The following is a 17,855-nucleotide window of genomic DNA, read 5'->3' on the forward strand; positions in this document are numbered from 1 at the left end:
TATTTCCCACCATCTTTGTTGAATTTAGCCCAACAAATGTGCTCATGAAATCGGACCCCAGGTCAGCTTTTCTGACCCGTCCACAATTCCCGTCCGTCTCTTAATGCAGCCACGCAGTCACTGGTCAGCAAGTTTAATTTTGAGTCTGACTTTTGTGGGCGGAGGGTGTTGGGGGGGCGTTGGGGTATATCCGACATCAGTCAGGTATTGTCTTTCACTAACAATGACTTATCAGGTGTGGACCCGTAGGCAGTTTGGTGTAATGTTACCTGAGCATCCAGTCCGACCAATTTACCTGTCATCAAGCTGAGTGATGGGTGCTGCATACCCGCTCCAGGGGGAAACTGAGGAGTCCATCTGACCACTCCACCTTCTTTTCCCCCCTATCACACTCAAAAAGATTTCATTTATGGCCCTTTTCCCCTCTTGACACGTTTCCAATGGCGGACGCAGATGTACAGCGCTGCCAGCTGCTGTTTGGTTGACCTCTGATGGACTCGGCAGTGTTTGAGTTCAGTTTTCTGGTTTCTACCCGTCTTCTGTCTCTGCTCCTATGAATGTCTCAATGCCGTGCTCGGCATGCTGAATAAACTACAACGAATGCAATCCCCTGGTTTTCCGCGATTGTTGTCGTGTTCTTGTTCTAGCTAATGCGTTCAATGCAGTCTGGTTTTCTCAGCTTTGCGGTGCAGTATTTTAACGTGGGCAATCTGAGCTGAGTCGAGCCCGTACTGTGCAGTGGAAAAGCACAGCAGAAAGGTGACAGTGGCCTGCCAGTGTAGCGCTCCCCTAATTTTTTTTTAAACGCCTCTCAACTGCAAAAGCTTGTAAACTTACATGTGCGGCCACTGCTTTGACTTCTCAGCATTAGGATTCAAATGAACTAGTAAGACAAAATGGTGGGAAGATGCATCATTGAAGGGCAAATAGCAACTTTGCAGGGTATCACCTGTGGATGGATGCCTTAAGTGTTCACAGCGGCGGTTCCGGTAGCAAATGGACAATTTGGACCGAAAACAGATTCCCACCGACCAAGAGGTGACAGTGTGGCGGCAGTGTCATTTCAGGTTTTGCATGCAAGAGGCCGAGCCTGACTTACGCATGACAGTGCGACCGGAGGACAAAAGTCGGAGGCGGGGACTGTGGCATTCAGCAGCTCACTTTGTCAAGTCTGAATTTCACTCTTGTGCTCTGCTTACACGATGTGATTGATGACAGGCCTCTCAACAAACACAAACCAGATTTGCCAACTTTTATGCAACCCGTTTGCCACGTTTGTTTGTTTGGAGTACGCGCCGATAACTACTGTCATATAAAAGCATGGGGAAAATTGTGACTTCTCTTGCCATAAAAGCACAAAAGTGAGAGAAGAGAGAAGCTGGGTATAATGGGGGATAATAATAATAAGAATAATAAAAACAACCTGCTTGGGACCGGGTGTCTCCATCTCAGCGAAGTACTGAAAGGCAGATGGATGGAAAGCGCTTTAGCCATGAGGGGGGGAGAGAGGAAAAACAATCCCACCAAAGAGAAGTCTCTGAGCCCCTCACTCCCATTAGAACGTTGAGTGTCCAAGGCTGAAATTCCTGGCCTATTATTTGCCTCACACCGGATCTGATCTGCCACTTTAATTACCTGACTGTACTTCACTGCATATGTGTGCACATGAGTGCACGGGGGCATGCTTAATTTAAAAAAAAAAGGGGGAGGCTGGTTGTTTCTTTGACTTTTTACCGTTGTGTGTGTGTGTGTTTTAGCTTAGTTCTTACTTGTACCGTATATACACATGCAGTTTACCGCATGTATTTATCGAGTCAACTACTGCAATACAAGGCAGGCAGATGCTTTGTCATTGTGGCTTGGGGAGCACGCCTATCAACAGCTGTTTGCAATGGCTGCCAAATGATCAAAAAGGCATTCCCTCATCCCTAAGACGTACTGTACGTAAGTCCACATTTAAAAGTGAGAGCCGCGTCTTTTGTCTGAGCTACAACTTAAGCGGTTGAAATGACAGAGTAGTAAATACCGATGTGCGTGTTTTGCTGTCAGACCGACTGCTTCCAACAGGCGCGGTTTGCACAAAGCTCGCAAAGAGAGGAAACGTTTCACCACAGCAATTTAAAATGTAGAATTTATATCCTCAAGGTAGAAACTCGTCATTCCTTTTATTGTACGTATTTCTCATTGCCGCACAAACATTTCTTGATTTGATGCAAGTGCAGTTGTCGAAGCCAGTGTCCTCTCGAGCTGCTGCGAGTGCCACACCAACCGCTGAAACAAAACAACGTGTTACATGGTGTGATAACGTCGTGCATTCCTTTGACGTAACGCATATTTATGGCCTGTTTTAACTTGTGGCTCCCTTAGAAGGTAAAGGACATTATGAATAATTTCTCACAATTACAATAGTGTCTTCATAAGTAGATGTGTGTAAGCTTTTTCTTTTTCAGCCCTGTGGGAATCAGTGCGACAAAGTGTTGTTTCGCGTCAATCCGAATCCCAATTTGAAGTTGTAAATAAAATATAATGAGTACATTTTTATATTCAGTCGGCTCAAACTTTCACCGTGACTCAAAAGACAGCAGAAAAACACCTACCATGATTCATCCTCAAATGATTCATTTTGCCCCTTTCCCCCTTTAATCTTACGTACTGTATAAAGCGAGTGAGTAACAGCGAATGAAAACACAATTTCTCTTTTAATCTATCACTAGTCCCCATGGAATCATCTCTTGGATATGTCAGATTATACCTGATTATAGCGCGTGCACATACACGTGCACTCCCCCTCAAACGCACACACACACACACGCACGCACACACACACACACACACACGTTTGATTTCATTCCTCACGCTTTCACTGTCCCTCCCACTGGTTTTGTTTGGCCTTGGATTGGTAAGGATTAATCCTCTAATTGCTTTGTAGCTTTGTTGTGCGGCAGGGAGAGAGTGGCAAAAGCGAGTCAGAATGAAGCAGCAGGTGGATAGGAGTGAATGAAGGTCAACATAGGCCTTTAAAGCTTTCCTTTTAATGTCGGCTCAGTCACCCGGAAGCTACCTGAGAGAAGCCGGTACTGTAGCCAGTAAAACAACGCGCTGCGGCTTCTCATTGGGAGCTTTTGACTGATCAAGACAGCAATTGGTCTTTCTGATTTGTTTTGCATATCTTTGTCATTGCAGGATTGAATGACTCCCGGGTATGTGATTACTATTTGCATCGCTGGTCACGTGTGCCATTTCAATTAACACTCCACTTCTACAAACACAAGGACACAAAGAAGCTCGAGGGTTTTGAGCAGTTTCCCAACATTTCTTGAACCAAGGCGCCTTTTTCACCTCCGAAAAATCTCACGGCACAACAACGAGCATGAATACTGAAACAATGAGGATCTTGTCCACGTTCACTCACAAATAGACTTCGAGTGAAATACGGTCTTATTGAATTGAACACAAAGCTGATATATTAGCAGGAAGGCACGATTTCTTCTGGTGTACAAATGGCGCAACAGTTGGGCTCACCACTTACATGCGCCTTCTGCGATAACGGAAGATGATTTAGTTTTTCCTGCCTGTCAATATATGTTGCTGGCATAGATAGATGAAAAAAAGATCTATTTGCAATTTATTCAAACACTTTTCGGCCCAATCAAGCCAAACCGGATCATTCACGGCATACTCGTGAGCCATGGCACCACGGTTGAAAACTTTCTCATGATTTGTCACTTACATCTATGTTTGCCTCTCTTCTTTTCTCTCCAACTTAGGTCCCTGCTAGGCTGGATGAGATGAGATCCCCATGTAGTGGACGCCATGGCAACTTGTGACTCTCCCCCTATGGTCTCGTCACGGCAGCAGGAACATGGTGGCCAAAGGCTCGGTGTTGCTGAGGACAACTCGGCTCTGGCCATGGAGACTGGCGTCGCCAACAGCAACAATGCCGGTAGCAGCCAAATGTCGCCTGTAGCCAGAGAGGTGGAGAATGGCCTTGGAGAGTCGACTGTCAATCCACTGAGATCCACGGCAACCCTCACCTCTGTCAGTGCAACCATTGACTCTATTACAGAACAGAGTCGGAGAGAAAGCTTTACAACCGGTAACAAAGGGAGTGTTACTGGGACTTTACCAGGAGGAGGAGGAGGAGCAGCTTTGGGTTCGGACTGTTCTGCCCCTGCCACATCGCCTGTGGCGCCGGCAAAGGAGATCCCCTGCAACGAATGTTCCGGCTCCTTCTCCAGTTTACAAAAATATATGGAGCACCACTGCCCCAACGGCCGACTGCCGACCACCGGAGGCCACGAAGATGTTGATGAGCTCGAGGGTATGGCAGGAGAGGAGAGTGAAGACGACGGCGAGCGTGTGGGGTGTGCGGCCGGTGGAGGGGAAATAAACAGCGAGCTGGAAGAGGAGAGCGATGTGGAGAACCTGTGCGGTGAGATCATCTACCAGCCGGATGGCTCTGCCTTCATCGTGGAGGACTCCAAAGAGCAGCGTGGCAACCAGGAAGGGCTCCCCGGGGCTCTCCATTTCAGGGGCCTGCTATCCTCCCAGACTTTCCCCAATGCCCAGGCTACCACCGGCCAAAGTGGTCTGGGCCAAGGGCGGGAGCGGCTGGAGCAGCCTGCTGCACCTATGTCCTTCTTTCCCCAGATCATCAACTCCTTCCACATCGCATCATCCTTGGGAAGTAAATCGTTGGTGGCCGACCCCCCCTCCATATCAAGTACCTCAAATGGAGGGCGGGCAGGCACTAGTCCCGTGTTGCACAGTTTTCGTGTTTATGACCTCCGCCACAAGAATGACAAAGACTATTTGACGGGGGACGGTGCAGCCAAAAACTCCTGTGTATCCAAAGATGTCCCCAACAATGTGGACTTATCCAAATTTGAGGGCTGTGTGGCCGACGGGCGGCGGAAGCCAGTGCTCATGTGTTTCCTGTGCAAGCTCTCATTTGGCTATAGTCGCTCATTCGTGACACATGCTGTCCATGACCACCGAATGACCCTGAATGAGCAGGAGCAGAAGCTACTGAGCAACAAGCGTGTTTCTGCTATCATACAGGGCATCGGCAAGGACAAAGAACCTCTTATAAGCTTTCTGGAACCAAAAAAAACCCCTGTATCTGTGCTATCCCACTTTCCCACACCTGCCAACTTCCTAGGGCCAGACACTGGGCTCCGTGGCTTGTGGAACACTTTCCACAGTAGTGGGGAGAGTGCCGAGTCCCTTCAGGCAGGCTTTGCTTTCCTGAAAGGCAGTGCCAGCAGCTCCTCCAATGACCAAAATCCCAGATCCCAAACCATGCCAAAGGCTGAGACCAACCCAAACCTCGGGGGTGGGGCTGGTGCCCATAGAACCTCCAGTGGAAGTTCTGCTGCTGCTGCTGCTGCCGCCGCCGCCACTGGTGTCAACCTGGATGGCCGGAACTCTGATCTTGACCGTAAGGGCCACATTAGGGACACGTGCACTTTGCAACCCAATGGGCCGGACCTGAGCCACTACCTGCCTGTTAAGCAGGAGCCCAGTGCAGTGGGAGAACAAAGTCCAGAGCAGGATGAGGACGGTTACTCCATTGGTGGCGGAGAAGAAATTGAGGCGGAGGACGAAGAGGAGCAGGCAATGAGTGTATTTCTCAAAGACCAGAGGACCAACGGCACCAGTAGCAAAGATTTCCCTCTCTTAAACCAAAGTATTTCCCCTCTTTCCAACAGTGTGCTAATGTTTAACAGTGACAGCAAAGGTCCGCCATCCGCCTCCTCTTCTTCCCTGGCTATATGTGAGAAGCTGGAAATGGAAAAGACTCGTTTGTCCATTGCCCTGGCTGCTGCCAGAGAGCGGGAAAGCAGTAATGACTCAGCCGCTGAAGTTCTGATGGGGCGGGATGAGTCATCGCCGTCCTCCCACCCCCTTGACATGATATTGATGCGTCGGGATGATGAGAGTCCTGGACCTAACCATCCACACACTGGAAATCCCAGTACCCCTGGCACCCCGGGTACACCTGGTACCCCAGGGCCAGGTGAAGGGTCACCGGGAAGCGGTGTGGAGTGCCCAAAGTGTGACACGGTCTTGGGATCCTCACGTTCTCTTGGGGGCCACATGACTATGATGCATTCGCGGAACTCGTGCAAAACGCTCAAGTGTCCCAAGTGTAACTGGCATTACAAGTACCAGCAAACACTGGACGCTCACATGAAGGAGAAACATCCAGAATCTGGAGGATCATGCGCTTACTGCCGTACGGGCCAGCCTCACCCTCGTTTAGCCAGAGGGGAAAGCTATACCTGTGGATACAAGCCTTTCCGCTGCGAGGTCTGTCTAATTTTACAAAGTACATCACCGTCTTTTGTGTATCTGACAAGGACATGATTGCAGGGGCCGACTCTGATGAATTGCACGTCGTGTGAATTGCATCACTTGTCATACCCTGTGTTCTCGCTCATGGCAAATCTTCCATTTTAGGTCTGCAACTACTCAACTACCACCAAAGGAAACCTTAGCATCCATATGCAGTCGGACAAGCATCTGAACAATGTCCAAACACTCCAGAATGGTGGAAGTGAGGCACAGTACAACCACAACCACACCAACCCAGTTGCTAGTGCTGGCCTCGGTGCGGGCTGCGGGGCACCCTCGCCATCCAAGCCCAAACAGAAGCCGACTTGGCGATGTGAGGTAACCAAAAAAAACGAGACTGAGTATTTCACCCTGTGTTGCTGTTTGGTGGTTTAAAATAGTTTCAATTCTCATGTGTGATTGCATGATGTGATTACTGATCACGCTTTCCTCGTCCAGGTTTGCGACTATGAGACAAACGTGGCCCGCAACCTGCGAATTCACATGACGAGTGAGAAACACATGCACAACATGATGCTGCTGCAGCAGAACATGAAGCAGATCCAACACAGCCTTCATTTAGGGCTGGCGCCAGCTGAGGCTGAGCTTTACCAGTATTATCTGGCTCAAAACATCGGCCTGGCGGGTGTTAAACTGGAGAACCCCGGCGGCGGCGGCGGCCCAGACACCCAGATGATGATCAACCCCTTCCAGCTTGATGCTGCAACAGCAAGTGCTCTTGGATCCGGTCTCGGTAAGCGACACATGAATCCAAATAAAATCTGCGATTGAATTTTACTTTATTCATACCTAATCTGTGATTGATTTAAAAAAAAAATTGAATGAAAACTTTTAAAGCACCTTGTAGAACAAGAAAAGTCAAAAACAACATCACATGCCCGACTTTGAGGCAGTAGGGCCATGGGACTTCTCCAAGCCAATCAGTACATTTTTTAAATATTATCTATAACAGCTCTCATCACAAGGGCTGCTGATAAATGGGAGTCTATTGCAGAGGAATTTAGGAGGCAGTGCCAGGGTGCCGGCACCCATGACATAAAAAAAAAATAATAATAAGAACCACGTTTCGCATGAAAGCCGAATGACTCGTCAGGTCATGGAGTTTGAGTCAAAGTCAAGCCGAGTCTCCTGAATGCCAAGTCAAAGTCAACTTGAGTCTCTCATGAATTTTTGCCAAGCAAGATGGAAGTGGGCTTGTGTCGACTTGAGCCTCCCACCTCTGATATTTGTACATCATCATTGAAAATAAAATAATGGATATGCAGTCAAATTAATCAACAATAAATAACTATATTAAAAAAAAAGAACACGCCTAAATTTGAATCAAAATTGAATTGGAATTGAACCATAGGAAGTGTTAGCTATCGATTTTAAAAATCACAGTTATCATCTGCTTGTTTCCGTGCATCCATTTTGTTCCTTTTCATTTTTCTTGCAATCCTTTTTAACGTCTCTTAGCACTCCCATTCTTTTTTTTCCCTCACTGCTCCCTTTGCTCCAACTCTTTTTCCTTCCCCTTATCTCCTCTCTCATATTGTCTCTCTGTCAATGTCTCCTTGCTTTGACCCTACGCTGATTAAAAAGATGATTATGAGATGGACCATAAGAATAATTCTTAATCTTTCATTTGTAATTTTCTTAAATCAGATTAATCCTTGCCACCATACACGCTACCCCACCTTTCCAAACCCCAGAAAGAACATGCGCGTGCACACACACACACACACACACAGGCACGCAGCAGGAAGTGGATTCCTGTAGGAGTGAGCGAGCTTTAACAATGACCCTGCAGTGTTACACACACTCCCTCTGCCAGTGTTGAGGTCACAGCCCAGCCAGCAGATGTACTCACAGTGATTTACACCGATAACACCCAGCTCCCTATCGTGAGTGCAGCTGTACAGGGGTTTCGATGGTGCGAGCGTGATTGTTTTATATTCAAATACGGAAGAGGCTCATTGGGAATATCCTTCGCTATGCACTCAATAATTAATACAATGCATTTCATGAATAGATTTCAATTTGTCATTTTTGTGCTCCAAACAAAGTGTTAAATGATGTAAAAACAGACATTTTGTGCTTTGATGGCATGAATAGAGGGTCAATGAAGAGATGAAACAAAATAGTTTGTTAGATTTCTACGGTTGGCAGATTTTCTTTCATTTCCAGGTCTGGGTGGGCAAAGAAAGAGAAAATGTTGATTCTTTTCACATCCTTGTGTGTGTGTGTGTGTGTGTGTGTGTGTGTGTGTGTGTGTGTGTGTGTGTGTGTGTGTGTGTGTGTGTGTGTGTGTGCGTGAGTGCGTATGAGAGGTAAAACCCGCCCTTGAAAAGCGTTGTCCCACTGCTGCTAAGAGGAGTAATTAAAGCTACCTGATGAGCGAGTTAGCGAGTTGAAAAGGATGATTGTAATTGATCCTGATTCAATCCTATTAGGGTTTTTTTTTAATAGACGAGACTTTGTAAGGAGCCCTAGTCGTCTGTGAGGCTTTATTTTAGGAAATCCTTTTGTGTAAAAGAGGCCTGCATGGAGGACTCCATTCTCCCTCCCTGTCCTTTTCTCTGTGATTTCTCCAAATTAATGTTCATGCCCCCCGATTACATTTTTACTGTCATACACGGTTCTCCCCGTGGCGCCGTGATCTTAATGCTAACGTCACCTCCCCCGTTCGCTTTCTTTGTAGTGAACAGTGACCTCTCATCGGAATTGCGTCTCGCCAGCGGTCAGCTGATAGCTGACGATCTCTCGCTGGTGTCCTCAGGTGGAATGGGGGCCATGTCCTCAGTGGACCCTTCCCTCTCCTCCCTGTCGCCACCTATTAGTGACCCCTCGCTGCGCCTCTACCAGTGCGCCGTGTGTAACTGCTACTCCACCGACAGCCTGGAGGCGCTTAATGCCCACGTCAACACGGAGCGCTCGCTGCAGGAGGAGGAGTGGCGCTGCGTGGTCGGCGACGTCTACCAGTGCAAGCTGTGCAGCTACAACACGCAGCTCAAGGCCAACTTTCAGCTGCACTGCAAGACGGACAAGCACATGCAGAAGCACCAGTTGGTGGCTCACATCAAGGAAGGAGGCAAGGCCAACCAGTGGAGATTAAAGTGTGTGGCCATTGGCAACCCTGTGCACCTCAAGTGCAACGCTTGTGACTACTACAGCAACAGTGTGGATAAACTGAGGCTACACACCACCAATCAGAGGCATGAGGCTGCCATACGACTTTACAAGGTAAAAATGCTCTTGTCTGATCTCACAAAAAGCCGGCCAGTTCCGATACACCACAGGGGGGAGTTGACGCGATAGAACCACGTGTCGGTTTTGCATGTTTTTCTTTGTCTTTGTTTGTTTCTTCACTGAGCCCATCACAAGGATATGACATTCCCATTAGAATGGGAGGACAAAGACGAAAAAAAAAGGGTCGCTGTGTGAATATGGAGCGGTTTCCTGGGCACATTTCCTGCTTTGATTCCGCTCGCGTTACTCTTGCTGTTAATTACCCAACATGCTTCAAATTCTTCAGCTCGACCTTTCACATAATTTAATCATTTAAGTCTTTTTTTTTTGTAGTGTACTTTTGTGTCGGAGCTCCCAAAAATGTGTTTCATTTTCAAAAGTTGAAAATATATTTAAAATACATATTTTATGAACACGTAAACACGTAATTGAGTTTTCCCATGCATTTTCAGCGGTGGTTCTCAGAGGGAGTTTGAGGGGAAGGGGTAGAGCCCCCTTAATTCTATTTGTGTTTTATTATGTGCGCGTGTGTGTGCGTGTATATGTGTGTGTGTGTACTGGACAGCGCATATTACTTTCACTCTCTCAAAATGCGTTTTTGTGTCAACGTGTGGCATCATCTCTCCAGCATGTCAGCCATGGTTTTTGAGTGCCACCAATAAGAAAAATAAGATTAAAAAACAAAAACAACAGAAAAGCAGGCAATCGCAAACATTTGACGCAAGGCAATTTTTTTTTTTTTTTGTAAAAGCACTTGCATTTGAGTCCTTTTTTTTTTTCTTCCTCCCTCAAGATATTCCACTCAAGCCAGGCAGTGTCTTTTTCAGCATGGCATGTGGGCCAGCCCAATGCCCGCTCTGTGCACCCTGAGCACCGCAATACCTCATCTACCCACCCATCGACCCCTACAGGCTTCAACAAATGTGTTCCACAGATGAGGCTTTTAATGCCTCTGGCACAAGTCCCAATATTTTACCCTTGGACATGTGGTACATGTGCTACAAAAGCCAAGCAAGTGGGAGAAAAGGCAGCGAGTGGTAGGACTGGAGTAGAGGAAAAAAAAAATCATTTCTTTTATTTGACCAGAAAAAAACCCCACCTCCTCTTTCATGTATTGGCAGAGGTGAAAAGCACATGGGAACGGAGGTAGCTCGGCCCGGCCCATAAAAGATCCGAGTGTTGACTACTTTACCATCTGTTTTTTTGGAAACACAGAAAATCTTTATGGCACGAGAAACCATTTGAAGACACAAAACAAAAAGCATATTCAGGAGATTTTATGACCGCTTTGTAGCAGCGATGGAATACTTCTAAGGGGAATTTGAAAGTGTCTTATTTTCCAGACTTTTTAACAGAGAGAGACAAATGACATTTGCAGCACATAGACACGAAATAAACGGGTGTCCCGGGACCGGCAAGTGTCCAAAGTCACAGGCCTCGTTTGAAGAAAAAGAAAAGAAAAAAAAAGCCTAGCTGGCGCTTAGGAGAGAAAATTACTGTACCGTCTTTTCTCGAGTATAATATGCTCTTGTGTGTCATACGGTCATCCAAAATTGCCCCCCCCCCCTGCCCCAAAAGCCGGATTTTGTGTCTTCCTTTGTCAAGAAGTATCCACAAAGTACCGGTAAATAAAAGTTCTCGAACAGTTTTGACTGTCAACACCCGAGCCTTCCTCGGAGCTGTCCCCACTTTGCTCCGCTGCCTGGAGTGAGCCGAAGCCATATCGCGGAATCGTGCGATCACGTCAGGATAAAAAATAAATAAAAAATCCCAGTTATGCACCAAGTGTTTTCAAAAATAACGTGAAGTGGGTTTTTTAATTTTTTTTGGCGTTGTGGGGGGAAAAAAAGAGTTAATTTTATATTTTATGCTTCTTGCCATGTGGGATACCCACTTCTGCACAAAATACAAACTCGGTTTCAGTGTTTTTGTCTTCATTTACAACCTTTTCCTTGTTCCCTCAGACCAGCTAAAATATTGTTTATAATTGAACATTTTCCGTAACAATGAATCAGAATTCTGCTGATTGTTTGGAATGAATTGTAATGCTCTGTTATAAAACAGAAATTGTTGACAAATTGAGCTACATGCATACGGTGGCAACTCTGGTCAGCACAATACTGGCATGGCAACAGGAGTCCAAAACTTTGATCCCATTAAATTATATGTTTTATTTGTGATGGCCTCTCCCTGGTTCAAACAATTGCTTATTTTTTATTTTATTTAATTAAATGTTTTACATTTCTGGGCAAGTTACATTCGTTTTTCGAAATTGCATCTATTATTACCCAAGTACAGTATTAGCACAGCTGTTGAGTGCAAGACATGTGCCAGTAGCCTGTGTGGTTAGTTGGACATTAAACTCCGTCATAGCATCGCATGTCTGTCGCTGGCCAGCGCTTGTGTTTAGCTTAGCATTGAATATGATGATGTATGGTTTCGTTTATGATTTGTAATAACAAACAGTGGCCTTTAATACGCACAGGAGACGGGAGTAAATCTGTCAGTGCCATTCACAAGTGGAGCACGGCTAAGCAAGGGGGGTCAGTTTGAAGCCAGTGTGTGTGTGTGTGTGTGTGTGTGTGTATATGTGTCCACTGGGCTTTGAGGTTGTGATCAGGGCTGTGCCCTTGGGTCATTAGGAGTGGAGAATGTTCATGGTCAATGTTGCATGGTCAGGGACCACACACACACACACACACACACATAGTCAGACATATACACACGCAAACACAGACACGCAGTCTCATAGGCCATAGCACCTGTTTCTCAGATGGCTGTCTGAATAAATCTTCAACTGTCCTCAGTCGCCATTAGCCTCGCCCCTTCCGTCGTCTGCGTCTGTCTGTCCAGTTTTCCGTCATTATTCAAGCAGAAATGGACATCCGGCCTCCACCGTGCATTTCCATATTTCTGTTTTTCTTTTCATGATTTTCCCACTCGTCTATCTGTCCCTTGTGTACTTCTTTGAACTCTGCCGCATAAAAAACTCCACGTTTTTTATGGGCGGAGTGGAAAAAGAGGGCAGAGGACACGGAGCTCGGGCACCCACCGGTGTATAGATGTCTTCATGTACTTCGAGAAAGTGCAGATCGGCCTTCCCATGAGCTGTAATTCCCCCGGCTGCCCAATTGAACATGAGCATGCATTGAGAAAACACACCTTCAGTGTCTCCCCTTTGTTTTCATGAGCGTCGAGCCTTCTTATTTTATTAACATTTTTGCCTTTCTTGCATGCTGATTGTATTCGGCCCATCCCTTCAGAATGCAGATAGCTTGATTTGTGGTATGAAGTCAAGCGCCGCCGTGCCTTGGCTATTAGCGAGGGTCAAGCCTTGCCACTCTCATTTGAAAATCAAATATCTCTCTGTTTATGCAGCCCAAATTATCGGACTGTCATTTCAGCCAGCGTGATGGGCAAATCGACAGGAGCTTGACTTCTGTCGATTTGCATCAAAAGCCATTGTGTTCGTCCTCGAGAATGGTAAAGAGTCGGCTCTATTTCAAATGCACGGCACCGTTTATGACACGGTCCCTCGCATACGAGGCGTATGCGTTGCATATATTCATGGCGGCGTATCATATCTCCAGTTAAGTTTCTGGTTCATCCCCGGCCCCATTATGAAGTCTTCCCACTTGAGCCGCTGTCTGCTTGATCGTCGCCTCCTTGTCTCCCATTAACTCCAAGAGTTTTTATTCTTCTCAAAAAGGGGGGGGGGGCTCACCGATTGAGGACCGCGTGCTGTCACGATGCGGCCCCCGTCAGACGACCGGGCTCACCTTCTGTCCCCTAATTTTTTTTCACCCTCTCATCCCCCTCGCCTTTCACCTGTCGCCATTACAATGGATACCTTATGAGAGCTTCGGGTGAAGTGGGGGGGGGGGGGGGGGGTGACGGCTAATTAAAGCGCAGGGATGCAGGTGCTTGTGCGCATGTGTCTGTACACTGTGGCTTTGTGCGCTTGAGTGGACAGCCTTTATCCTTCAATAATCCTCCTCGATATTAATAAGGGATCCTCCTTCCCCCGGCTTCAACCAGATGGTTAGCAGAGCCGCAGCGTGCGCGCATTTACGCATGTGCCGTGTGCGCAATCTAGTCTTTGCTCACGCTCCCGATTGCAACTGGCGCGTCGTGTTCATAAACACACTTCCTTCCGCTCACTTTGAAACAGCACGGCTTGATCTGCGTTCCGTGTCGTTGGGCTAGCAATGCGTCAGCCGTATACACGGCGCGACCAAATAGAAATCGACGCGGGGTGTGTGGAGCTCCGCCCTTTCGGCACTTTACCTGCTCGGTACCCCGAAGGAAAGGCTCCGTTCAGCTGCTTTTAATCATTGAAAATGTGTTCTGATACGGCACCAAGCTTGAACCCCATAAAGTGATTCTTCAGTCAGTCGGTCAGTTGCGCTCCCTGACAGTAAAACGGTATTATTCCTCAGGCAGCACGTGGGTTTGTGACATTCACAACTTAAGGAAGGGCAGTGTTGTGTCGCACCGAAGAATATTTTCATTCGCGGCATTAATTTTAGATGCTTCTTCTCCCACACTTTTCTCCTCTCGTCAAACGCTAAGATATTGATGTGGACAAAGTTGAACTGAAATACTCTTCCATGCTCCTACCCAATCAATAATCAATCGATTTGGAGGTAATTGTGCCTCCCTCGGACCGGTCCTGCGTCTCTCTCTCTCTCTCTCTCTCGCTCTCACCACGCGCTCTCTGTCATTATCTGCATGTGGCCCAGTATTCGGCATTTCAGCATTCCAGCTCTAATTGATTTTAACCATTAGGTGCTCAGTGAATAGATAAGTAGTGGGAGATATTCGATTATATGGTGGAAAAGAGAGGTGGGAATGAAAAGAGAGCTCGAAGGCTTGAGGAATGGTGTTGGTGGGCCGGTGGAAGGAGGGGGGAAGAGGAACCGGCTTGCACTGCCGTCCATCCACCTTTACCCGCAGGCCCCCGATGCTCTCAGCAGTAGCACAATGTTCCTGACCTCCAGTGAGTTCAAGCAGCTTAGGTTCTGTGAGGTAATCCCTGATGCTTTGAAATAGACCTGATAGAAAGCCCACTTACTTGTTCGGGATTAATGCGGGTCGAATGACAGGGGGGGGGGGGGGGATTGGGCCAATTCGTGTCAATTCGTTGATTTTCTACACATTTAGGAATATTCACATTCACCAAGAATTATGATTGAGCGTTTGAATTTTTTAAAATGAAGCAGAAAGGAAGATGACAGTTTAGAGTTCAGCGTTCTCACCCCATCTTAGTAGGATGTAGCGCAAAAAGTGCTGCAATGACTCAAAATTTTTTTTTTTTTAGGGGGGGGGGCATTTTAAATGGGGCTGCGAGTCCGAAAGCAGTTTTTGGGAAGGAGCTATTGCGTGTTAGGCTTGCCCTGCAGAACAAATTTAAACTTTGGCCTCAACACCAACACACAAAAAAAAAAGCAACTGTTGCTAAGAGTTGGAATCAGAGCATAGAGCGAGATAACATCCCGAGTACAGAAAACACAAAGGCAGATCAGTAAGGGTTGAACTTTGTGCCCTCTGGTCACGTAATACTGTGAAAGTGAAGCCTTCGCCGCTACCGTGCTGCCAGCCGTTGCCAAATTTGAGAGAGATAGCAACCTGAGTAGAGAAAGCGCTGATAAACAGAGATAAGGCGATGACATTTTCCCTGCGCTTTTCTACTTTTATACGACGTATACTATGCTAACATGCTAACATTTGTTTTGCAAGAATACAGTAGAGTAGCAACCTGAGTACACAGAGCTGCGAGGCAGAGCGGGAACTTACACTGTTCCCTTGTGGTCAGGTACTTTTGGAAAGATAAATTCATCAGTGAGACTCTTCCAATTGCTTGACACGTGACTACTGTTTCCGGTGACGGTCATCTGATCAGAATGAATTATTTAGCGTTCTGAGACAGTTTCCTTGTTGAATGGATGTGCATCCTGCGCGGAGGTCCTACCATGCCGTTTTTTTTTTTTGCTGTATATTTTCTCGATCCTTCCTCCTCCTCAGTCAAACATGAGTCTAGGTTAGGGCCAGCGAACTGGGCGGTTGGGGGTTGGTGGGGGAACAAAGACAAACATTTGAGTAATCTTCAAAGAGTCCATTGGTATGTTGAGTGGACGCTGGTATGTGGACTACGGCCGAGGCTCTTTCAAGGCAAAACAATCTCCTTCCTTTACGCGTCGGCGTCTGGGCAAACACCAGCCAGCCAGGCAATTCTCCTCTATGGTGTCACCGCTATCATTTTACTGCTCCCCGCTCATGCCGCCACGGTAGCTTCCTCTATATTTGGGAGAGCGGCATCGACTTTATGGGTTGCACTAGAACAAATCAGGTTGTTGAAAATGTGGTCAGTTGAGTTGATGTGACGTGCCAGGAATTGTTCAAGGAATTATCTATGTGCGCTCGCACACCGTCTCTATTTTAGTCGCTGGCTACTGATAAGTGCGCAGACAGAGGCCCTCCATAAGAGGAGGCCAGGGCCAAGTGTGCCATCTTTCCCATCTTTTGCAAGGCACACGACAACAGCGGCTCATTTAGAAATGAAGATTGAACGGTGCCATTCAAGTGCATCATGCGAATGGTGTGTTACGGCATGACGAGAGCCTCATTTAATGGCTGCACTTCTTAGAGGAACAGTTTCAAAATGAACTCTCTTTGTCCTGTAATCACCACCCGATTTCTCACGAAGATCCACCTCAGGGTTAATTTCTCCCGTTTCTCTTTCATTAGCGGGACTCTCGGTATTAGACGTGTTTTGTTCCCTGTACCTTTTGTTTTGTGCTAAGTGAAACCATGTGACAGGGTCGGGGCTAACTGCAAAACAATACTCCCTTCACAGGCTCAGGAATGTGTAATTAGTGATTTGAACTCGACGACGCTTGTCGAGATCCTTCCCTATCAGTCTCTCCCTTTCTGTCTCATGTTCTTTTGTTCTCACCACTTATAGTTTCTTATGCTCTTTGTCTCTCAAACCAGTCAGTTCGTTTGCCTTGCCGTGCAGTTTGAACGTTCCTTTTGTCTAACTATCACTAATGGCTATTTTTTATTTTATTTTTTGCAAGCACACACGTCTCATGAAGAGAGCAGAGAAAACCAAACTTGGCAAAAATAAAAATACAAATCGCAGCCCCTCCCGGCGCCAAAATGATTTTCCCTTCTCTTTTGGTTTTAGTTAAATATAACAACATCAGTGTAGTACAAACCTCTTTGATGGTAGCAAGCAATTAGCCGAAGCTCCAGATTTCCATTCCTTTTATTTTTGTTTTTCTCAACGTCTCTCACAGATCCTGTCAATTAGGCCTTGCCTTGATTTTCACCCAAGGCACCTTTTGCACGTGAGGAAAACTGGAAAATGATTAACACTGCCCAAAGGCGTGTTAGCATTTGCGCTGAGTCCCTCCTCCTGGTGCGGCGTTGGCCAAAAAAAAAAAAAAAACCCACAATCCGCTGAGCATGTTAGTATTTGGACCATCTTGAGCCAATTTATGATCTCTGTCCCATTGTGAGATGACAAAGAAGATGGTTTCGGGACACGGGGAGGTCTGGTCAGAGTCACCTGGCGGCAGTGGAGACAAGCGGGAGCTTTTACACCCTAATGGGTTAAGGTCAGGATCGCTCATAGTGAATAAGTGGCTGAGCCTTGCTGTCCAAATCTCATGCTAATGTAAATACTCATCCATTTTGGTGGGGGTGGAGGTGAACTGGCTTTTGAGACACCAAACATGCACATTCATTCACTCGCACGCACGCATACACGTGCTGATGAGTTAGTAAGCCCTCTTCTGGCGTCTGTGTTTCTTTGAGTCTGTTATTTCCAACTGCTGGCTCAGTACAATGTAAAATATGTGTGACTCGGCTTCATTGACCAAAACCAGAAGAAATGGATCATGTAAATCCTTAGCAAGGCTGTTTGTCTCCTCCTTTTGTGAGGGGTTGGCTATGTGTGTGTGTGTGTGTGCATGTGTGTGTGTGTGTGTGTTGGAGGAGGGGAGGCGGAGGCTTGTGTAAAAGGGAAAGAAAAAAAAAAAGAAGAGCTCTGGAGACTGAAGTGATTTTTCCAAGAAAGGGGGCCAGGAAGGTCAGGAAGCTGTGAACTTCAGATTGACCTTTGGCCCATATGTCAGCTACACTTACATCACTACTGCAAGTGTGTAAAATGTATGCGTGTGTGTGGAAACGAGAGAAAGGGAAATCCGTCTGGTTGGCCCGGGGAGTTATTTTATATTTCCTCAAAGCTGTATCGCCTTTAC

At 46.7% G+C, this 17,855-nt stretch overlaps 1 protein-coding gene across 2 annotated transcripts in view; it reads left to right on the forward strand.

Annotated features, from left to right (window-relative positions):
• The window catches only part of zfhx4 (zinc finger homeobox 4), a 73,662-nt gene that overhangs the window by 12,841 nt on the left and 42,966 nt on the right, over positions 1–17,855 (forward strand). Inside the window, exons 2-5 of one of the 2 annotated variants that reach the window (XM_086101564.1) lie at positions 3,768–6,312; positions 6,463–6,675; positions 6,796–7,090; positions 9,041–9,582. In XM_086101564.1, coding sequence (XP_085957690.1) covers positions 3,814–6,312; positions 6,463–6,675; positions 6,796–7,090; positions 9,041–9,582 — 3,549 coding nt within the window. In that variant the 5' untranslated portion in view covers positions 3,768–3,813. The remainder of the gene's footprint in view (positions 1–3,767; positions 6,313–6,462; positions 6,676–6,795; positions 7,091–9,040; positions 9,583–17,855) is intronic. The other variant, XM_086101565.1, reaches the window with a different exon arrangement.

The sequence above is a fragment of the Hippocampus guttulatus genome, chromosome 21 (genome assembly GCF_054856545.1).
Source record: "Hippocampus guttulatus isolate MCC_2025c chromosome 21, RoL_Hgut_1.0, whole genome shotgun sequence".
Lineage (NCBI taxonomy): Eukaryota > Metazoa > Chordata > Actinopteri > Syngnathiformes > Syngnathidae > Hippocampus > Hippocampus guttulatus.